General features: G+C 52.5%; 8 protein-coding genes across 8 annotated transcripts; 4 read left to right on the top strand and 4 right to left on the bottom strand.

Annotated features, from left to right (window-relative positions):
• The first annotated feature begins 1,708 nt into the window (after positions 1-1,708).
• Positions 1,709-3,317, top strand: BDZ99DRAFT_461914 (cellulosomal protein). The gene has a single exon (XM_033719724.1). It carries the CDS (start codon positions 1,882-1,884, stop codon positions 3,100-3,102), a length of 1,221 nt encoding a protein of 406 aa, XP_033578931.1. The 5' UTR covers positions 1,709-1,881; the 3' UTR covers positions 3,103-3,317.
• A 508-nt stretch (positions 3,318-3,825) lies between these two features.
• BDZ99DRAFT_284420 (uncharacterized protein) lies at positions 3,826-5,051 on the bottom strand. The gene has a single exon (XM_033714031.1). The coding sequence runs from the start codon at positions 4,637-4,639 to the stop codon at positions 4,001-4,003; it is 639 nt and encodes a 212-aa protein (XP_033578930.1). The 5' UTR covers positions 4,640-5,051; the 3' UTR covers positions 3,826-4,000.
• A 1,324-nt stretch (positions 5,052-6,375) lies between these two features.
• BDZ99DRAFT_497572 (uncharacterized protein) lies at positions 6,376-8,739 on the top strand (the record flags this gene model as incomplete). Its single annotated transcript, XM_033723527.1, has 3 exons — positions 6,376-7,913; positions 7,967-8,666; positions 8,731-8,739. Exons 1-3 carry the CDS (start codon positions 6,400-6,402, stop codon positions 8,737-8,739), a joined length of 2,223 nt encoding a protein of 740 aa, XP_033578929.1. The 5' UTR covers positions 6,376-6,399.
• BDZ99DRAFT_284392 (uncharacterized protein) lies at positions 8,691-9,936 on the bottom strand. The gene has a single exon (XM_033714029.1). The coding sequence runs from the start codon at positions 9,749-9,751 to the stop codon at positions 9,008-9,010; it is 744 nt and encodes a 247-aa protein (XP_033578928.1). The 5' UTR covers positions 9,752-9,936; the 3' UTR covers positions 8,691-9,007.
• Positions 9,937-10,068: 132 nt separating this feature from the next.
• On the top strand, positions 10,069-11,434 carry BDZ99DRAFT_569898 (ubiE/COQ5 methyltransferase; the record flags this gene model as incomplete). Its single annotated transcript, XM_033727937.1, has 4 exons — positions 10,069-10,552; positions 10,624-10,972; positions 11,021-11,338; positions 11,403-11,434. Exons 1-4 carry the CDS (start codon positions 10,256-10,258, stop codon positions 11,432-11,434), a joined length of 996 nt encoding a protein of 331 aa, XP_033578927.1. The 5' UTR covers positions 10,069-10,255.
• BDZ99DRAFT_461909 (proteasome subunit alpha type-5) lies at positions 11,427-12,835 on the bottom strand. Its single transcript, XM_033719723.1, has 6 exons — positions 12,669-12,835; positions 12,600-12,621; positions 12,532-12,544; positions 12,406-12,484; positions 11,994-12,337; positions 11,427-11,928 (listed from the first exon to the last, which is right to left on the bottom strand). Exons 1-6 carry the CDS (start codon positions 12,669-12,671, stop codon positions 11,652-11,654), a joined length of 738 nt encoding a protein of 245 aa, XP_033578926.1. The 5' UTR covers positions 12,672-12,835; the 3' UTR covers positions 11,427-11,651.
• Positions 12,836-13,543: 708 nt separating this feature from the next.
• Positions 13,544-15,007, top strand: BDZ99DRAFT_519201 (uncharacterized protein; the record flags this gene model as incomplete). The annotated part of the gene is made up of 1 exon (XM_033725384.1): positions 13,544-15,007. One exon carries the CDS (start codon positions 13,544-13,546, stop codon positions 15,005-15,007), a length of 1,464 nt encoding a protein of 487 aa, XP_033578925.1.
• On the bottom strand, positions 14,941-16,820 carry BDZ99DRAFT_461908 (uncharacterized protein). Its single transcript, XM_033719722.1, has one exon. It carries the CDS (start codon positions 16,434-16,436, stop codon positions 15,240-15,242), a length of 1,197 nt encoding a protein of 398 aa, XP_033578924.1. The 5' UTR covers positions 16,437-16,820; the 3' UTR covers positions 14,941-15,239.
• Positions 16,821-17,181: the final 361 nt, after the last annotated feature.

Here is a 17,181-nt window from a genome sequence, read left to right as displayed (position 1 = left end):
TCGGACTTTCCTAGAGGGTGATCAGGCGAAAATTCTCGCCGCCCTGCTTTGAGTAAGTGTACGGAGCCACGGTTAGAAAGGTGACAGCCAAATCTAGGTTTACCGAATCCTGAGTGATCGCCTGAATTTGGAATATCACGCCCTTTGATTTTCTACCGAGAGTTCATAAGAAGCGCACTCGAAGCCATGACGGTGCTGCACTCATGAAGATGGGGTGCTCGAATTTAGAAACGACGAATGAAAGCTTGTAGAAGGAAGAATCTACGGCGTGGCCCCAACTTTTGGAAGGCGGCGTGAACAGTCTTTCTCTTCCGTGAGCCGCTCATGCATGGTGCCCATTTCAGCCTCGTCTTACCCGTCCCATCAGGACTTGCACGCTCGATTTGCCTGAAGTATGCCGTGTCTTTGCTGTCAGCCTTGTAGGCGTTCAAGTGGGTTTTTTGACTGGTAGATGGCGAATCAATAAACGTTCAATTGCGCGGCCAGCATGGTAGCAAACTGCCCGAGAAGTCAAACCCACTTTGAACCCGAATACTCGAAAACGTCAGTCACTTCTCAAGAGCCGCATAGTTGCTATTTTCTGGGTGTCTTAGCATAGCCGTTGTTCACTAAGGCTGTTCTAGCATCAAAATAGCCCACATTAAGGCGTGATAGAACCTCAGCTGTGTAGTCAGAGTGGTCTGAGCAAAAGAAATTGTCCCCACTGGATAGCCATACCATGTTCTCCAGCGCTGGAGTATCTTCATCACTACCCATGTGCCATGATTCACGACCTCTTTCCCCGCACTCGCTAATGCATGTGGGTTGGCCAGACTCTCGCCCCATCTGCACAACCCTTGGCTTCAAAAGTCCTCCTATGTTCTGCAACCCGAGAATCTCACGGGCGATCTGCACTCGCTACATGCATGACGGGAACTCCCGCAGTTCTAGCTTCAGCTGAAGGAGCTGAAAGGCTTGAGCTCTCTAAAATCCACGCGACCATGCGGAGAGCATGGCTATAAGGAATCGAGACCTTTCTAGATACAGCCTTCTCGTAAACCTCGCCGATGTTGTTCACAACCCGTGAGGCCTCCTTGTTAAAACCCATAGCCGAGCTGTGGAATGGTGTTGATAGTGACTGGCTCAAGATAAGCTTCAATGCTTGGCCAAACCTTGGAAGCTTATGGTGGAGCTGAAGCCCCCAGCAACTGCTCCCCGCCTTTACTTGCACCTTTTTTCGTTGTCCCTCACTGGCTGCTTCGTGCGCCAGCTGAATGGTCGAGGATGATTCCGAGACCGCGACTCACAGTCACACGACCTCCTGCCGTATTCTCTCGGCGCGGGAATTGGAAGCGAGCTGAATAGAACATCTCCCCATCATGCAAACGAGCGAGCTTTCGGACCAATTGCTGGGCTTGGAGATTCCTCCTACCACGCTGACTTGCTAGATGGGGCCGATCTCAGCTCTGTGTAGTAGGTATACACCTAAGCAACCGAGCGAACGCCTGCAGACAGCACCTCAAAATCAGTGGACGTGATACAGGTTCTCGAATGGCGGGCTTGACTTACGTGGCTGACTGAGCGGCGTTACCGTTATGCCATCCCAAGGTCTTACGACTATATGCGGCAGTCTCTCAGGAAGAAGCAGTGAGGGTGCGTACGGCAGGTGCGTCAGGTATATAGCCCCACACTCTTCCGCCGCCCTCTCTTCTCTCTCCATCATCATCCTTCATCATTTCCTCCGTATCTCTCCTATTATCTCTGCTCTCTTCTCTGGCGCGATACATACGCTCTGCCTCCTTGCTAGCTGGCCGAGCCGTAATTGTTTTCTCTTTCGAAGGAGACTCCGATAAACCGCCATCATCCACATACCAGCTAAGCTCCAACGATACGATAATCACAATGACCCCCCAACAGACACCAGCCAACAACACAGGGACTGCTTCGAGCGCCACACAGGATTTGCTCAGCAGCTTCTACAACATCGACAACCTAGTCACTGTCAACATCACTCTCCCAGACGCAACTTGGCAAACCATAAAGAACGCCAGACCGCGCGGCGAGTTTGGCTATATCGGACCGCCGGGGCGCTATGACTGGTACCAAGCCACCTCTGTCACAATATCCGGCACCAAGGTTGCGACACAAGGCACCACCTTTTCCAACGTGGGCATCATCAAGAAGTCATTTGCCGGATCTTTCAGCACTACGAAGCCATCGCTTCGCCTTGACTTTACGAAGTACGACGACAACGAGACGGCCATCGAAGCGTTGATTGGGACGAAAAGCCTGATCTTGAACAACTCGATCCAGGATCCTGCGTACATCCGGCAGCCGCTTGGCTATGAGCTTTTCCGACAAGCAGGCGTGCCCAACTTTCGCTGCAACTTCGCAAAGGTCATTGTCAATGGCACCAACATGGGGGTATACGTGAACCTCGAGCCTTTGAAGAAGCGCTTCATGGAGAAGCAATTCGCGGGCAACGACAAGGGAAATGCCTATGAGATCGAGCTTGATCAGGATCTCAACGCTGCCACGCTTGACTCGGGCCATATGAGCTTCGAAGGCTTCTCGAAGTACGATGACAAGAAGGACGTCAGACTCGTTTCCGGGCAGATTGTATCTGGAGGCTTGGCCGCTGCGCAGCAAGTCGTAGACCTCGATGCGTTCATTCGGTTCTTCGCGATGGAGTCGCTGTTGAAGCACTGGGATGGTTACACGCAACAGACCAATAACACGTACGTCTACAACGACAAGAAGGCTGTGGCCAACCCAACCGTCGCCGATGTTAAGCTCAAGTTCATTCCCTCGGGTATCGATCAGATCATGCAAGAGGACCGGCCGTTTCGTCTTGGGAACAAGGCGGTGCTTGCTCAGCTTGTCAACTCTGATGCCACCGCCAAGGCGAAGTTGTTTACGCAAATCCGCGCGTATGCAAACACGATCTTCAGCACGACTAATCAAGACACTGTCTTGAAACCACTCGTAGACCGTATTGTGGCTGTTCTGATGAGCGCGGGGGCCAATTCCACTGATGTTGCGGGACCCATCGACGTTGTTAGGAAGCAACTCAAGCTGGTGAGGGGAGGGGCCTTTCAACTCATTGGAGAGAAGGAGACGTAGTGTGCAGACGAGGAATCGAAGTCGGGAGGAATTCTTGTGGACGAAGAAGGTGCTTGAGACGAGCTGACGTGCTGGTCGAAGATTGAGGTCGTTCTTTCTTGCTTAATAAACTAGCACGTGACGTACTGATGAACTGATGAATCCACATTTCCATTTCCTCTTCAGCTCTAGTTGAGCGTATTCGGCTGAAGCCAACGTCGAGCTTAGTAGCATTCCTCTTTGTATGATTACACTGGGTGCTTCACGTGATTTATGGTGGAGCTGGTCCATCCCGTCTAAATCCAGTGAGGCGCAGCTCGGGGAGTACAAAACACCAACAAACTCCCTTGCTCAACCGTCAGCCTTTAGGAATGGTAAACCTAGACACCAACTCGATGGCCTCACACTCCAGGCTATTTTGATCAGATCGGAGCCTTGTCCCATCTGTTGCTCCGTTGCCTTCTCCTCTATCTCCAAGTCGCACCACCAATGGCTGCGACGTGTTGCGACACGCAGCGGGGTGCTTGCAGACCACTCACGTCTGATCCCGCCCCTCCTGGAAACGTAGCCGTCACTCAAGATTCTGGCCGGTGCCTTTCGTGTAACAGCCTTCGCTCATCGAAGGAAGGGGCGGGGCCGGCGGGTTCCAACATGTAGCCTTCTATCTATAACTGTCGTGTTTCCTCTCCTGCAACCCTCCTTCAGATCCTTTCCATCCTCTTCAACCAAAGCCGGGTACTCTGAAGCGTACTGCCTATACTCCTTCTATAATAACAACCTCTCTCCACCTCCAAATCCCACCCCGCTCACAGCTCCTAAATCCATCATGATGAAATCCCTCACCCTCCTCGCCCTCGCCGCCTGCGCCCTCGCATCTCCCCTCCCTCCACCCGCCCAAATCCCCTTCCACGCGCACCCCTCACCAACCGTCCAACTCGCCCTCTATGACTCCAAAAACGCCTACCTCGGCTGCGCAACCTCCATCGGCCAATGGACCACCGACGCGTCCCAATGCCGCTCCTTCGCCTCCACCTCCACCTCCACGTCCCCTACCAGCGCCGGCGAATCCTGCGGTACGACGCTGCTCTCCGCCGAAGCGGGCGACGGCACCTTCTGGAACTGTGCCGACAACGGCGCAACCGCGTTCTGGGTCTCCAACGCGACCGAGGCGGCGGCGGGGAGGAAGGTTAGCGATGAGGCGGTGCATGTGTGGGATTTCTATCGCGATCGGGATGATGCGCCGCATTGGACGCCCGGGCCATGGTGCTGTGTGCATACCCCTTGAGTTCTGAGCGGATGAGGAAGAGACGTTAAAAGTTTGGGAGCGTGATGACGCGCGGCAGGCCTGAGGGCGCGAGGAGACCAAGCACCCAATACGCCATCCGGAGCCTAGAAAAGTGCTTGGCGGTGAAGCATATGGGAAAGCTTCGCATCGCCAAGCTGAAACGGAAGTCTGAAGCATGCAGAGTTGGGAGGATGGATCTGAAACTGGGAGTTGAAACAGGCAAGCGCCGGCGTCACGTGACTCGGCTATCAGGTCCCTGAAAATCTCTCGCATACGCTATGCATAGTCCTGGGGAAGCAGTCCTCGTACGGATCAAGAACAGTCAGCCGAGAGACTGCGTAGATCAAGAACCGGCGCTTAGCGCGATGGTCTCCAGCGGCGCTTGGCCGAAGGCCACCATTGAGTCCGGGGAGCTTCAGAGGGTGATTATGGAGTCGACCATATGATTTGCTATCTTGAATATGTATCAGGTGTTGCAAAATGGTAGTGTGAAATACTATGGAAAATTTCAAGGTGCTATTATCTCTCCGATCTAAACTTCCATCTTCATCACACAAGGAGTTGAGAAATTCCGACGTGCCTAACATAACCCACTGCGCGTGACTTTCTTCCCTCTAGTTCTTGTTCTCGCATACCTAGAAGCAGCTCTACCATCTCTAAGCTGTATACCCTCAAAAGGGATCGACACTGAATCCAAGACTCACTCCGTTTCTGTATACCATAAACCGCACGATAGGAACGACCATGGGGCGACCACTAAAATCGCTCTGCTCAGGATGCCGCCGCCTCTAGAGTTTTAGGAAATAGGGTTTGTTAAGGATGCAAAGAATTCTGAGATGTAAGGCGGTTGGGATAGTGTGGGGGCAGATAGATAGTGGGAACCTGCAGATGGGCAAGCGATGGTCCGGCTCCACTCGAGTATCGTCTCCTCAACCCGCTAGCCTTGTATGGTTGCTTCGACTTCACCTCCACCTTACCTGCAACTCCACAGTTTCCCTTCCGAGTAGCCTCACCACCCCTTCACGCGCAGGCTTTGTCGAGCTACCTACTCGAGAGTATATACGCTCAGCCTTGCGGCCTTCAATGAGAGCCTGGAATCAAACTTCCAATAGTGTGCCTAGCAACTGAATGAGCGAGCAGAAGCAGTCGACACGCGATCGCTGCTTGGCACTTGCCAAGCTCTGCATGCTACAGAAATCACAGACCGCAATGCCACCAAAGCTCAAGCCTCGATGTCTGCACCTGACGTGTTCGCTATTGATTTCAGCCTTTCCCCATGGAACGCTGGCGGCCTTGGCTAACCCCTCATTGCAATTCTCCCAGTTTCTCCACTCATCTGTACTGCACTTCTCGCGCCCCAGCACCAGATGCTTGCGTAGGTTGCTCTTCACGTGCCTTTTTTTTGAATTGCGAATGTGATGCAATATGCACTGAATACCTTGCACAAGAGATGGCCCATTAGCTACGCTTTGAGGCTTCTCTGCTAACTATAGGCCTTTGAGAGTCTGAGTGCGGCTTTACTTGCACCTTCCCCGGAAATGTCCTGTCAAGTGAGGTCAACTCAGCACGATAACGCAGATATGATGAGCTAGACTTACCGGACTCTCCGACCCGAAAAGTCTTGAACACAGTTGAGGACATCGCTCCACAAGTTCCAGCATGAGAGTAGTGTCGTCAAAGCAGTAAGAGAGCGTGTTGTTCAAACTCTTGCACCAGTGATTGAATTTATCATACTCGCAAGAACCATTGTAGGTGGAATTTGTGCCAAGTCCGGAATCTGCTCGATCTATGAGCAGAGTCATGCCGCAAGATCGAGGCTGAATTGTGGCTTGTGGGGTCCAAAGACGAGGGGCTGGAACGTAGAAAGGCTATCGGCGAAGAGCTGAAACCTTGGAAGAGCCTTGGGTCAGATCAACACTAAGAGGGCAAAGGGTAGCAAGACTTGAAGCTCCCCACCCCCCCCCCCCAGTCGGGCGCTTCAAAGATATCCAGCCCGACATGCTGCATGAACACATCTTCCAATCAAATCATGCATGAACTTGGCGTGCCTCACGAACCTTAGCAGGACTAGTCCCCGCAGCCTCTTACCTTTCCATAACCACCCCAAGACCGAACAATTTCCTCATTCAAAGATGGAGCACCTCAATCTCCCGAACAACGCGGACGACCGAATCAAGATCCCATACTATCGTCCCGTAGGAGGAGTCTCCTACTCATACGACGGCCTCGATTTCAGGACCTATCCCCAGCGCTGCGGCTGGGACCTCTCCGCCTGGTCATCCATAACCGCAGAAACGAATGACTTCTCCTTCTCATCATGGCTAGCCACGTCCAACCCCACCCAGTCGCTTGAAAACCTTGGTTCTTTCCTGCAAACCTGGTTATTCTTTGGTCTCTTATCGCACGTGACAAGGCTCGATATCAAGACTGCAGATTTCCTGCGGCGAGATGAGTATGGAGACGTATCCATAACCACCGCAGCGTTGCAGAAGTATCAAGAAAGCTGGGTAGCGCATCCGAACGAGGAGAAGAGCGAGGACGAGGAGAGGGACGATTTGGAAAGGATGAGGTCTTTACGGGATGCGGAAATTATCCTGCGCCAGATCGAGAACGTGATCTCGGCAGCGTTGGAGGGAACATTGGAGGATCCGGTGGTGTGGAAGCCCGAGAGTGTGCTTCTCAGATTGAGAGCTAGGGGCTCGGTCGAGTTGACACCGGAGGAGCGCGGGCGTAGTAAGACTATGTCTGCGGTGCTCGCAGACATCCACTTCTCGTGCTGTCTTCTCGTTGCCGCGCTGAGCGTTACAAGTGGCGAGGTTTCTTGGCAATACACAGGTGTTTTTCCGTTGCTGCATCTACGGATGATCGAGGACGGGTGGTGTCCGTTCTACATCCGGCGAGCGTGGCACAACTTGGCGATCGAGAATCAAGTCCGCGCTTTCGCGCTGGGGAGCATACGCTGTAAACTGGACCACTCAGATTGCCATCGGAGCAAATGCGTGCAGGATCAGGCAGGTAGCGCTCACGAGCCTGCTCATTGCGTGGTGGGTTGCAAGTGTGCTCTGATTCAACCTCCGATAGAAGAAATGATTGAGATATTGAAAAATGGGGACATCCCGGTTTTGTTATTGAGCGAGGACGAAGATGATGACACCGTCTCTGAGATGAGAGTACAAGTACATGCAGCAAAAGATTTTCCTTACATTGCTATATCCCATGTGTGGGCCGATGGCTTGGGGAATCCAAAAGAGAACGCGATACCGGAGTGCCAGGCAAGACGGCTACATCAGCATCTGCTTTCATACATGAGAGAAAGAGAAGAGTCAGAAGACACGTTGTACTTTGCCGAGACCTTGCCGTTCTGGCTTGACACACTTTGCATTCCTATAGCACCGGAGTATAAGGAGCTACGCAATGCGTCCATAGTGCAAATGCACCAGATTTACCGAGACGCGGAGGCTACTCTGATCTTGGATCAAGATCTGGAGAATTTACCTCCTTCGGAGGCGAACGTCAACGTCCTCGTGCGGCTAGCAATGTCTGCCTGGTAATGTCAATTGATCCATGAGAAAGACACATAGCTAACTGTACCCCAAATAGGAGCACAAGGCTCTGGACTTACCAAGAGGGTGCCACAGCGAGAGGCCTGTACATTGCAGGAGATGGCCGGTCCATCCACATCGACATGCTCGTAGACCTATACATGAACAAGCAGCGTTTGCAACGCGAGTTCAAAGATCTCCTACAGATATTCCGCTTCCGGATTGCCGAGAACCGCATGCTGGCGCGGTCGAACGACTATGATGATTGGCAAGCTCAATGCATGCTTCGCGCACTTTTCCAAAGAACGACCAGTCGAGGCGACGACGAAGCGATTTGCATAGGCTCATTCCTAGCATTTGACATTTCTACAGTTCTCGAGGCCGAGCCAGGAGATAGAATGAAAGCCCTCCTATCGCTTTTCCCGACAATTCCACCTAACATCATCTTTGGGTTCGGGGAGCGCATCGCCGAAAAAGGTTTTCGCTGGGCCCCAAAGACATTTCTCTACCCAGATGGTCTAGCCTTCTACCCTTTACCTCCAGAGATGTTACGAGACTATGCGAGTGTACAGGGACCTGGATCCTCCTCCGTGGAGAATGGAGCAATAGATTTCGCCACCTACAAACGAGCAGAATCTTACCTTCACCCTGAAGGTCTTGGACTGGTGACGTTCTTTCCGAGTATCAGGCTTATAGGAGGTGAGAGCCTCACCCAGCACTTTGTTCTCCGTATCGAAAGCACGATGGACTCCTTCTCTGTACGCTTGGTTGATGGCCTAACCCCGAGTACTACGTTCAATCAACTATCTATCCTGCATCCAGGGGAGATAGTTGACATGGCCTCGTCGTGGGGATTGCGAGGCATTTTACTCGAACAGACTAGGAAAAGGATTGAAGGTCGGACTATGGCTCGATATATAGGTAAGGTCACGAGCACACCGCTTGTTGACAATGAAATCGGGGGATATGGAACACTAATCGTAACAGGGATACCAGTGGAAGCGGAATGGTGGTTGATAGATTGAAGTAGCTTCGCAATGTAATATCTTGCGTCGGATGATTTGCTATTGTTGCAAAGACTTCCGGTGGGTCATGGTGCTCACACCCCACTGATGAAGTCCAACAACCCAAAAAGCAGCTTGTTATCAACACTACATCCATCATGCTGATTCTGTGCCTGCCGAAAGCCTTCGTACAGCCAGGTCCGTATCGTGTGTACATCCAACCCTCGGTAATTTTGCTGCGATATGAGGACGTAAGCTTGCGTACACGGCGTGGTAGATTCGCGACCCTCTGCGGGGAAAGAAACGCAAGAGGGCGAATTGGAGGACATGAGGGCGAGGAGTTCGGGGTCTTCGGTGTATCGAATGGCTAGAGATGGGCTTGAAGCGGAATTTGATGAAGGGGGTGGAAAGGCGCATTGTGGGTATTGGAGTTGACATTGTTGGAGACATGGTTCAGGGACTACGGGTAGTTGTTGATGGAAGACGGCGTCTGGTTTATTGAATCCAGCCCCCTCCGAGGTGAAGCCCAAGTCCTTAGATGTGTTGATATCATGCCCCAAAGCCACGAATCCAGTCTCGACCCTCAAACTCCCACCCCTCCACTTCTCCAGCTCTGCCTTCGACGCATCCAACTCTTTTTTCATCTCTTCCATCACCCTATTCGCATCTTCCAAGCTCTTCTCCAACGACGCAATATAATCTCGCCGCCTCTCGCGATGCCTCCTCTGATTATTCCGGACGCGTGTAAGAGTATGGGCAGGGGATACAGTGGTACGTTTCGCGGCAGGACGGCCAATAGGGGAGGAGGACGTTTCTGGAGTCCTAGTCTTTGGAGGCATGTTGGCTGTATCCGTTGGCCCACAATTGATGTGTAGGTTAAGGTGAAGGTTGATGGGCGTTGGCGACCTCGAAATGAGGGTGCCAAGACCGGTGACATATCAACTACCCAGTGCCTAGGTATCAACTGCACCCCTCCTCGTGAGCAACGCGAACACGCATTGGCTGATTCAAAATCACATCACGTATTGTAGATTATAGAACTTGCGTTATTGGTGACATATCGATCGTAGCTGAGCTTTAAGACTGCTTATCATCGATCATGCACGCAGCAGTGACATATCGCTATTCTAGAGAGATATATATATATCTTGAATCCAATCTGAGTAGCTCCTTCTTCCTCAACCCTCATAGAATTTCAATTTCAAAATTCTCCATTCTGCATCACCTCAATCGACTCGCTCATCTCTCTTAATCCCACTCTCATATCTCCTACCGAATTCCCCAATCTCCTCCCCAAACTTGATTCCCAAGTTTCATTCCCAAACCTCATCCCAACCACCCCAATGGATCCCCAAACCATCCACACTGCCGTCCAATCCCGCTACGGCACCGCCGCCCTCTCCCCCACCTCCCCCAACAGCACCTCCATCGCCACCGCCTTCGGCTACACCCCCGCCGAACTCTCCTCCATCCCCAGCGACGCCAACCTCGGCCTCTCGTGCGGCAACCCGCTCGCCCTCGCCGCCCTCTCCCCTGGCGAGACCGTCATCGATCTCGGCAGCGGCGCCGGCTTCGACGTCTTCCTCGCTGCCAAACGTGTGGGTCCCACAGGCCGGGCAATCGGAGTCGACATGAACGAAGTCCGTCTCTTCCTCTCTAATCCTCTTCTCGCTTTCTCCACAGGGGATTATGCTCGTCTGATCAAGTTTAGGCTATGCTCGCCCGCGCCAACCGCAACCTCTCCACCCTCTCCCCCACTCCCACCAACATCTCCTTCATCCACGCCAACATCACAGCCATCCCCCTAGATAAAGGCATCGCAGACTGCATCATCAGCAACTGCGTCATCAACCTCGTGCCCACTCCCTTCAAACCCCTCGTCTTCGCCGAAATCCACAGGTTGCTGAAACCCGGTGGGCGCGTCGCGGTGTCAGATATCCTGGCGCGCAAGCCGCTGCGGCAGGAGCTGAAGGAGAGCATGGCGCTGTATGTGGGGTGTGTTGCGGGCGCGGAGGAGGTAGGGGCGTACGAGGGGTGGTTGAGGGGGGTGGGGTTTGACGGTATGTGTTGGTGAAATGAGGTGGACTCATTTGCTGATGAAAGCGTAGATGTGTTGATTGTGGATGCGTGGAACGATCTTAATTTGTATAAATCGAGTGCTGAGAAGGAGAAAGGGGGGTGCTGTGTGGAGGGGGAAAGTGCGGGAACGGAGAAGGAAGAATGTTGTGGGAGCTGCTGTGGGAACGGGAGTGGGGAGGAGAAAGGAAAAAAGTGCTGTGATATAGCTGATTGCTGCCATAAGAAAGAATGTTGTGATTTGGTGCGTTGCGGAGGTGGGGAGAAGAAGGATTCATGCCGTGGAAGTGGGGATGATGACGGGGTTTTGAAGGAGATGGCTGTGAATCACGACTTTAACGAATGGGCTGGTAAGTCATTTTATACGAAGGACGAGCTTTCGGCTGTGCATTTCGCTAATGAAAGAGGTTGTAGGGTCATTCAAGATCTATGCTGTGAAGCCGTAGGCCGAGCACTAATGATCTCGTCAGTATACACGAGAGGGATTAGAACTTACAGGCAAGTTCATGAACATTTTCGATGTGCGGGGATTCAAAGTAATAACAAAATCAAATATGGAACTGTCTTGTTTGAAACCTTATCACCTGTGAATCTGAATTCGCCTCATGAACCAGGCCAAAAGCTCTATGTTCGCTATGCTACAGGACTGCGATCTCATTCCGACTAATTCGTCGGTAATCTGCCCACGACCTCAGCCATCTCTTCATCCGTGTAGATCCTGAAGCCCTTCGCCTTGGTAACGCTCGCTAGCTGCACGTTCTTCGAGTCCAGCTTCTCTTCCATAACCTGCTTCAGTGTCTTGAGCACCAGCACCTCGGCCTCCTCGAGCGAGAGGGACTTGTGGAACTCGTTCTGGAGCTCGGCCTGAGCACCTTCGGAGCCAGATCCTATAGCCTTGGCATCGTAGCGGTAGAATGTGCCGGAGGGTTCCGCGTGATATCTAGATTCCAGTCAGCCAACTCCTCCATTTTTCTCTTGTCCATATATTATAGCGCCAAAACCTACAGCGATGGTCCATCCTCATCGTATCCCGCAATAAGCAACGCCACGCCGAAAGGTCTACTCATGATGCTCTCCTCACCCTCAGCGCCCTCACCAAACCGCAGCGCTAGATCGCATATCGCCTGCGTGCAGCTCTCAACCCGCAGCGGCTCGTTGTAGTGGAAGGCGTGGTTCTGCGACTCGACGCGGGCGTGCTCGACCATGGAGCGAGCGTCGGCCTGCAGCCCGGACATGGCGCACCCGATGTGGCTGTCGATCTCGACAATCTTTTCGACGGAGGAGGTTTCGAGGAGAGTGGAGGTTACGCGCTTTTCGACGCCGAGGATCACACCCTCGCCGGTTGCGACCTGAGGTTTGTGAGCTCGTGTGAGGAGGTTGGATTGGTATTGGCGTTGGGATGTAAGGGTAAGCTTACACCTATTGCTGTGGAGCCAAGTTTGATGGCTTCGAGGGAGTATTCGACTTGGAAGAGGCGGCCTTCGGGGGAGAAGGTGCTAGGCAATTGTGAGCGGAGATGGGGAGGGTCTGAGGTTCCACTGACTTGATGCCACGATCTAGAGTTTATGTGATTAGCGAGCATTCTGTGTGTATGAAGCGTAGTCTGCTTACCATATTCGCTCCGAGCTATGAACTACCAGGCGTCAGCGCACATAGATAGAGATTTGGAGTTTGATGTACCATGATGCCTGTCTATTCACGAAATGGTGGACTGCTTGAAGATGTCGAAGGCCCAGCAGGAGAGGATGAAGGGGAGTCGACAAGTCAGAGAGGTGAAGCAGTTGGATGGGTGGTGTCTTTGGAGCAGCAAGCGGGATGGTGAGCGGTGTTGTCGTCGAGCTTGAGCTCCAAGGCAACATGAGCCGCGTTGTGGAGTTTCCCTTGGGAATGGCCCAAGCTCGGATGCCAAGAAACTATGCACGTGACGAGGGCCGCGACAGCTTAGATGTTGCTTCGATTCCACTTCAGTTCAGAAGAGACTAAGGTGAAAAGCCCACGAGCTAGCTTGAATGACAAGTTACTATGAATAGATCGGTGAAGTGGAGTAGAGTCATGAAGCGCTATCCAAGTGCCAGGGCCCTCTCTCCTAACCACAAAACTTCCTCTCTCAACCACCATCAGATCTGCGATTCGAGGCGCGCAACTAACATCATTGTGCCAGTCTCGCCATCCAATGGCCGTAGAGATTGTATCTAACTCTTTTCACTGCCTGCCAGCGAATCTTGTGCCCCAAATGGTCCCCTGGTCAAACCTCAAATCCTATCCATAGCTAGAACGGTAGCTAGCAGAACAATGCACAGTCTACCCTCCAAACGAGAAGACTGCACGGAGGCGGGCATACCAGCTGTCTCGGTTTCGAAGGTTCAGTCATGAAAGTACTGTCTTCTTCTACACAAGGGGATTTCTACGATGATACGAAGTAGGTAACACAGACTAATGCAAGGCACGAGGCTGGCTGCTAACAAACAAATTTCTCGCCCAGCCCATCGACACCTCTCCAGAACACCATCGTTCTTCTCTAGATAACACCCTGTGGCCCAACAACAACGGACACCATGTCCGCTCCCTTCGACCGCTTACCAGCGGATCTTGTGCCCCAGATATTCCAGTATGTGCCCGAGCAAGATCGTCATAGCCTTACACTTGTCTGCAAATCGCTTCAAGCTGAGGCCACCAAGCTTCTCTATTGCGATGTCAGCTTCCAGCTCCACTCGTATATGGGCTCCCCAATCACATTCCGCCTGTTGGCCCTCTTTCTTCGCACGATCATGGATCGTCCCTACCTTGCCGAGCTTATCAAAGTCCTGATAGCATATGGGCCAATATTTCTATTGCTCCCGAGTAAGGTAAATAGCCAGGGGAGAATACGAGTCCGCCAAATCCTGTCGTCAAAGCAACTGCGCACTCTCAGTGATCACCTCATTAGCATCACAAACCCTGACAGAGGGTTTATGGATACTTACGATATTGTTGACGTCATGCTCGCATTCATCGTCTCCAAAGCCGTGAATGTGAACTATCTCACTCTATCTAGGAACTTCATGAACTTTTACACGCCAGAGACTGTTGGACGTTTGATCGAATTGCCAGTTGGGACAAGGCTTGCGTTTCAAAAACTCCAGAAGGTTCACCTTGGCATCAGACATACCACTGCTCCTACCAATCGTCCAATGTTGGAGCTCATGAACCCACTGTTCAGTCTACCCAACTTCGCGTATCTTACTTTGTCAGGTCATGCTATATATTGGACGGATTACTTCAGTCACATACATTCGCGAACATCGTCATCACTCACCGAGCTCGTTCTCGCTTATGGCTCATCAATATCACCGGAGACGGTCTGCCAAGTCCTGCAGTTCACGTCGAATCTCAAAAAGTTGACCTACGATACCTACCGAGACGAGCTGAAAGGCAAGATGCTTCAACTCAATCAGGCGCTTTTGCTAGTTCGTAAGACTCTCGAAAGTTTCAAGCTCATGGCATCGGCTTGCTCGTTCTCTGAAGGCGTCGTAAGTGGTTCCGGGCCTTCTTTGAGTAGCATGGAAATGCTTATGCATGTGGAACTTCCCCTGTTCATTGCCCTTGGACGTCATGAGCTCTCTACGGCGACGCTTGAGCACACCCTTCCAGCAAGCCTCCGCTCCTTGACATTGGGACGCGGCGGAATGTCAGGTCCTGACAACAATCCGGCACACCCATTCAAACAAACATACTACATCGACGAGATTCTTAGGTTCCTTGAAAACAAGGACACGAGCGCCCTATCTTTAGAGTGTCGTACTCTCAAATTGTGCCCCTGCCAGGAGTTTAAGCATTGCCCGAGGGAGTCACCACTTTCTATTCCTGATCGATCGACACTTGAACTACTCCACAAGACGGCAAGTGAACAAGGTGTCGTCTTCCAGATTGAAATCACGGGCTATGGCGTCCCCGCTGATTGGAAGGAAATCATCCCCAACGATATGCCGTACTTAATGATTAAGTCTAGCATCGGCGACCCTAATGACCCATATTATTAGATCAAGCTTTCACAAAAAGCGCCAATGCTTGACCGGTATTCGCACCCAACATTCGTTTCAACTAAAGCAATGCCGTCCTTTAGGATTCTACAACACCGGCTACTTGTCGAACCCATACAACTGTCTTTTCTTCTGTATCAAGCCGAATAGTCGCCAATTAAAAACCCACTGGCAACCACTATCACTTCAGCAGATGGCATCCGTGCATCAACGACATTACTTTCTTCACAGCTCAGACCAAGTCACCTCCTCCCACCACCTCTCTCAACCCAAACCGCCCCGCTTCTGCATCAAACGCCACCTCATACCCAAACAGAAACGCCCTTCCGGTATTCACAAACGGCGCCCTCGCCTTACCCTCCTTCTGCGTCTCAGGCACCACATACACCGGCTCCATCTTGCTCCCCTCACCAGCCACAAACTCGTACCCCGCCACTACCTCCTTCTCCTCGCCAGCCCCCTCGCTACTCAAGAAACCAACCGCAATCCTCACCCCATCATCAACCCGCCGCTTCGTCGGCTGCGACAGCGTATGATTCGGCGTCACCCGCCCCACCGCCCGCCTTAAATACATCTGCGCGATCCCCGTATCGACGAGCGCCGCGCCGCAATCCTCTGGTTCGTCGTTCACCCGCACGCACATAGACGGCATGGCCCAATCCCTTGAATCCTCAGCGTGCGTGATGCCCGGCTTCAGCTTCGCCCACGCGAAGTCCTCGGTATTATTTGGTGTAAGACCGAGCGTCACGCCGGTCGTGTTGATGATGTAGCCCGCATGCCACGACTTTAGGTCCACAGGGACATCGTCGATGCTATCGATGTTGAGAAACGGGTTCAAGGCGGGGATGCCATGCGGTTGCTCCCCATCCCCCGTGTTCCGCCCGAACCCAACGCCCATGTAGCTGATCCCCGCTGTCGGGAGGGCTGTGCCAGTGTCGGAATGGTTGGATGGGTTTGGGGGACAGGTGCCGGCGTCGGTGAGGGGGTTGTACCAGGGGCAGTGGGTTTTGGCGTCGACTATCAACACGGGGACTGTGGATGTTACCGTTCGGGGATAGTCGTTGGAGCCGTTGAAGGTGAGGGTGAGTGGGACTAGAGAACCGGTGTAGAGGAAGTTGCTGCTCGAGAGATAGGAGTGTGCGGGCGGGTAGCCGGTGGTGTCCAGGAAGGGGAGTTTGGGGTGGCCGAGGAGGATGCCGGTGCTGCCGGTGTCGACGGGGAAGAGGATGGGGGTGTTGAAGATAGTGACGCGGAGGAAGGGGGGTGAGTTGAGGTTTACGGGAGAAAGGAAAGGGAGGAAGACTGATGAGAGGGGTGAGGACGATGGGAAAAGTTGTTGGTTCGACGGGCAAGCTAAAGCTTTGTGTATCATGAGAAGACAGAGGCATGCAATGGTAGATATAAATGGAAATGGCATTCCAAAAGACATGTAGAGTGATGCAAAGGAGCGATTGAGTCTTACCCATTCACATGACCGGTACTCGATTCTTACAGATCAGACGCCGCGAACGTGACACAGTACACACCACGTCTTCAGTCTTCTCGCGAGGTACTTGGACAACAACGCCCTCGCGCATAACACGCTCCGAATTCTTTCGCCTGTCGTCTCAAGATGTCGCTGTGACTGGTCCTCGCGAATCTCGGTGGTGTTCAGCTGAAAGGGCGCCGGGATGCGCAGCCGCACGGCGGAGCTTGAATGCAACAAGCTCAAGTCGTCGAGGCCAATCAGACATTTAATCTCTTCTCCAAAGCGAATACTCTCAAGACCGGATTTCGCACTACGGTAAAGATGGAAACGATATGGTGAATCGTGATGATTTGTCGTTGGAATAGGTAGTTGCAGGGTCCATTTGCCTGCTTTAAATAGATCGATGTGTCAGCGGAATTCCCGCCGAAGTGGAGGATCTTCGCTTCGCCCTGAGTTTCAAGAACGTTGCACCGCACGCCACAATCTCCATGTATCTTCTTGTGATAGATGATAGAGAAGAGGAAAGACGGTAAGATGAGTATCCAGGGATAAATCTCAGCTCAATTCGGTGGTTGAAGGCGCAGCTGGTACCTTTGTAATCATTTTCCGCGTGACAGGGGGTACAAACCAAGCTTCAAAGCTCAGACTAACGACGGGACCGCTGCTTGAGCTGAGCCCAGCCAGGGCCAGCCGTCAGCCCCAAAAC

This window comes from Mytilinidion resinicola (genome assembly GCF_010093595.1).
Source record: "Mytilinidion resinicola strain CBS 304.34 unplaced genomic scaffold BDZ99scaffold_7, whole genome shotgun sequence".
Classification (NCBI taxonomy): Eukaryota; Fungi; Ascomycota; class Dothideomycetes; order Mytilinidiales; family Mytilinidiaceae; genus Mytilinidion; species Mytilinidion resinicola.
This window is presented reverse-complemented; position numbering and strand designations above follow the sequence as displayed.

What these genes read in the sequence shown, in the direction of transcription:
- BDZ99DRAFT_461914 (XM_033719724.1), top strand. Translation starts at nt 1,882, where the DNA reads ATGACCCCCCAACAGACACCAGCCAACAACACAGGGACTGCTTCGAGC.
- BDZ99DRAFT_284420 (XM_033714031.1), bottom strand. Translation starts at nt 4,639, where the DNA reads ATGCGAGAGATTTTCAGGGACCTGATAGCCGAGTCACGTGACGCCGGC.
- BDZ99DRAFT_284392 (XM_033714029.1), bottom strand. Translation starts at nt 9,751, where the DNA reads ATGCCTCCAAAGACTAGGACTCCAGAAACGTCCTCCTCCCCTATTGGC.
- BDZ99DRAFT_461909 (XM_033719723.1), bottom strand. An exon ending in TTGGCTCCACAGCAATAGGT is followed by an intron (nt 12,338 to 12,405) that starts GTAAGCTTACCC and finishes CACAAACCTCAG; the next exon opens with GTCGCAACCGGCGAGGGTGT. An exon ending in GATGAGGATGGACCATCGCT is followed by an intron (nt 11,929 to 11,993) that starts GTAGGTTTTGGC and finishes ACTGGAATCTAG; the next exon opens with ATATCACGCGGAACCCTCCG.
- BDZ99DRAFT_461908 (XM_033719722.1), bottom strand. Translation starts at nt 16,436, where the DNA reads ATGTCTTTTGGAATGCCATTTCCATTTATATCTACCATTGCATGCCTC.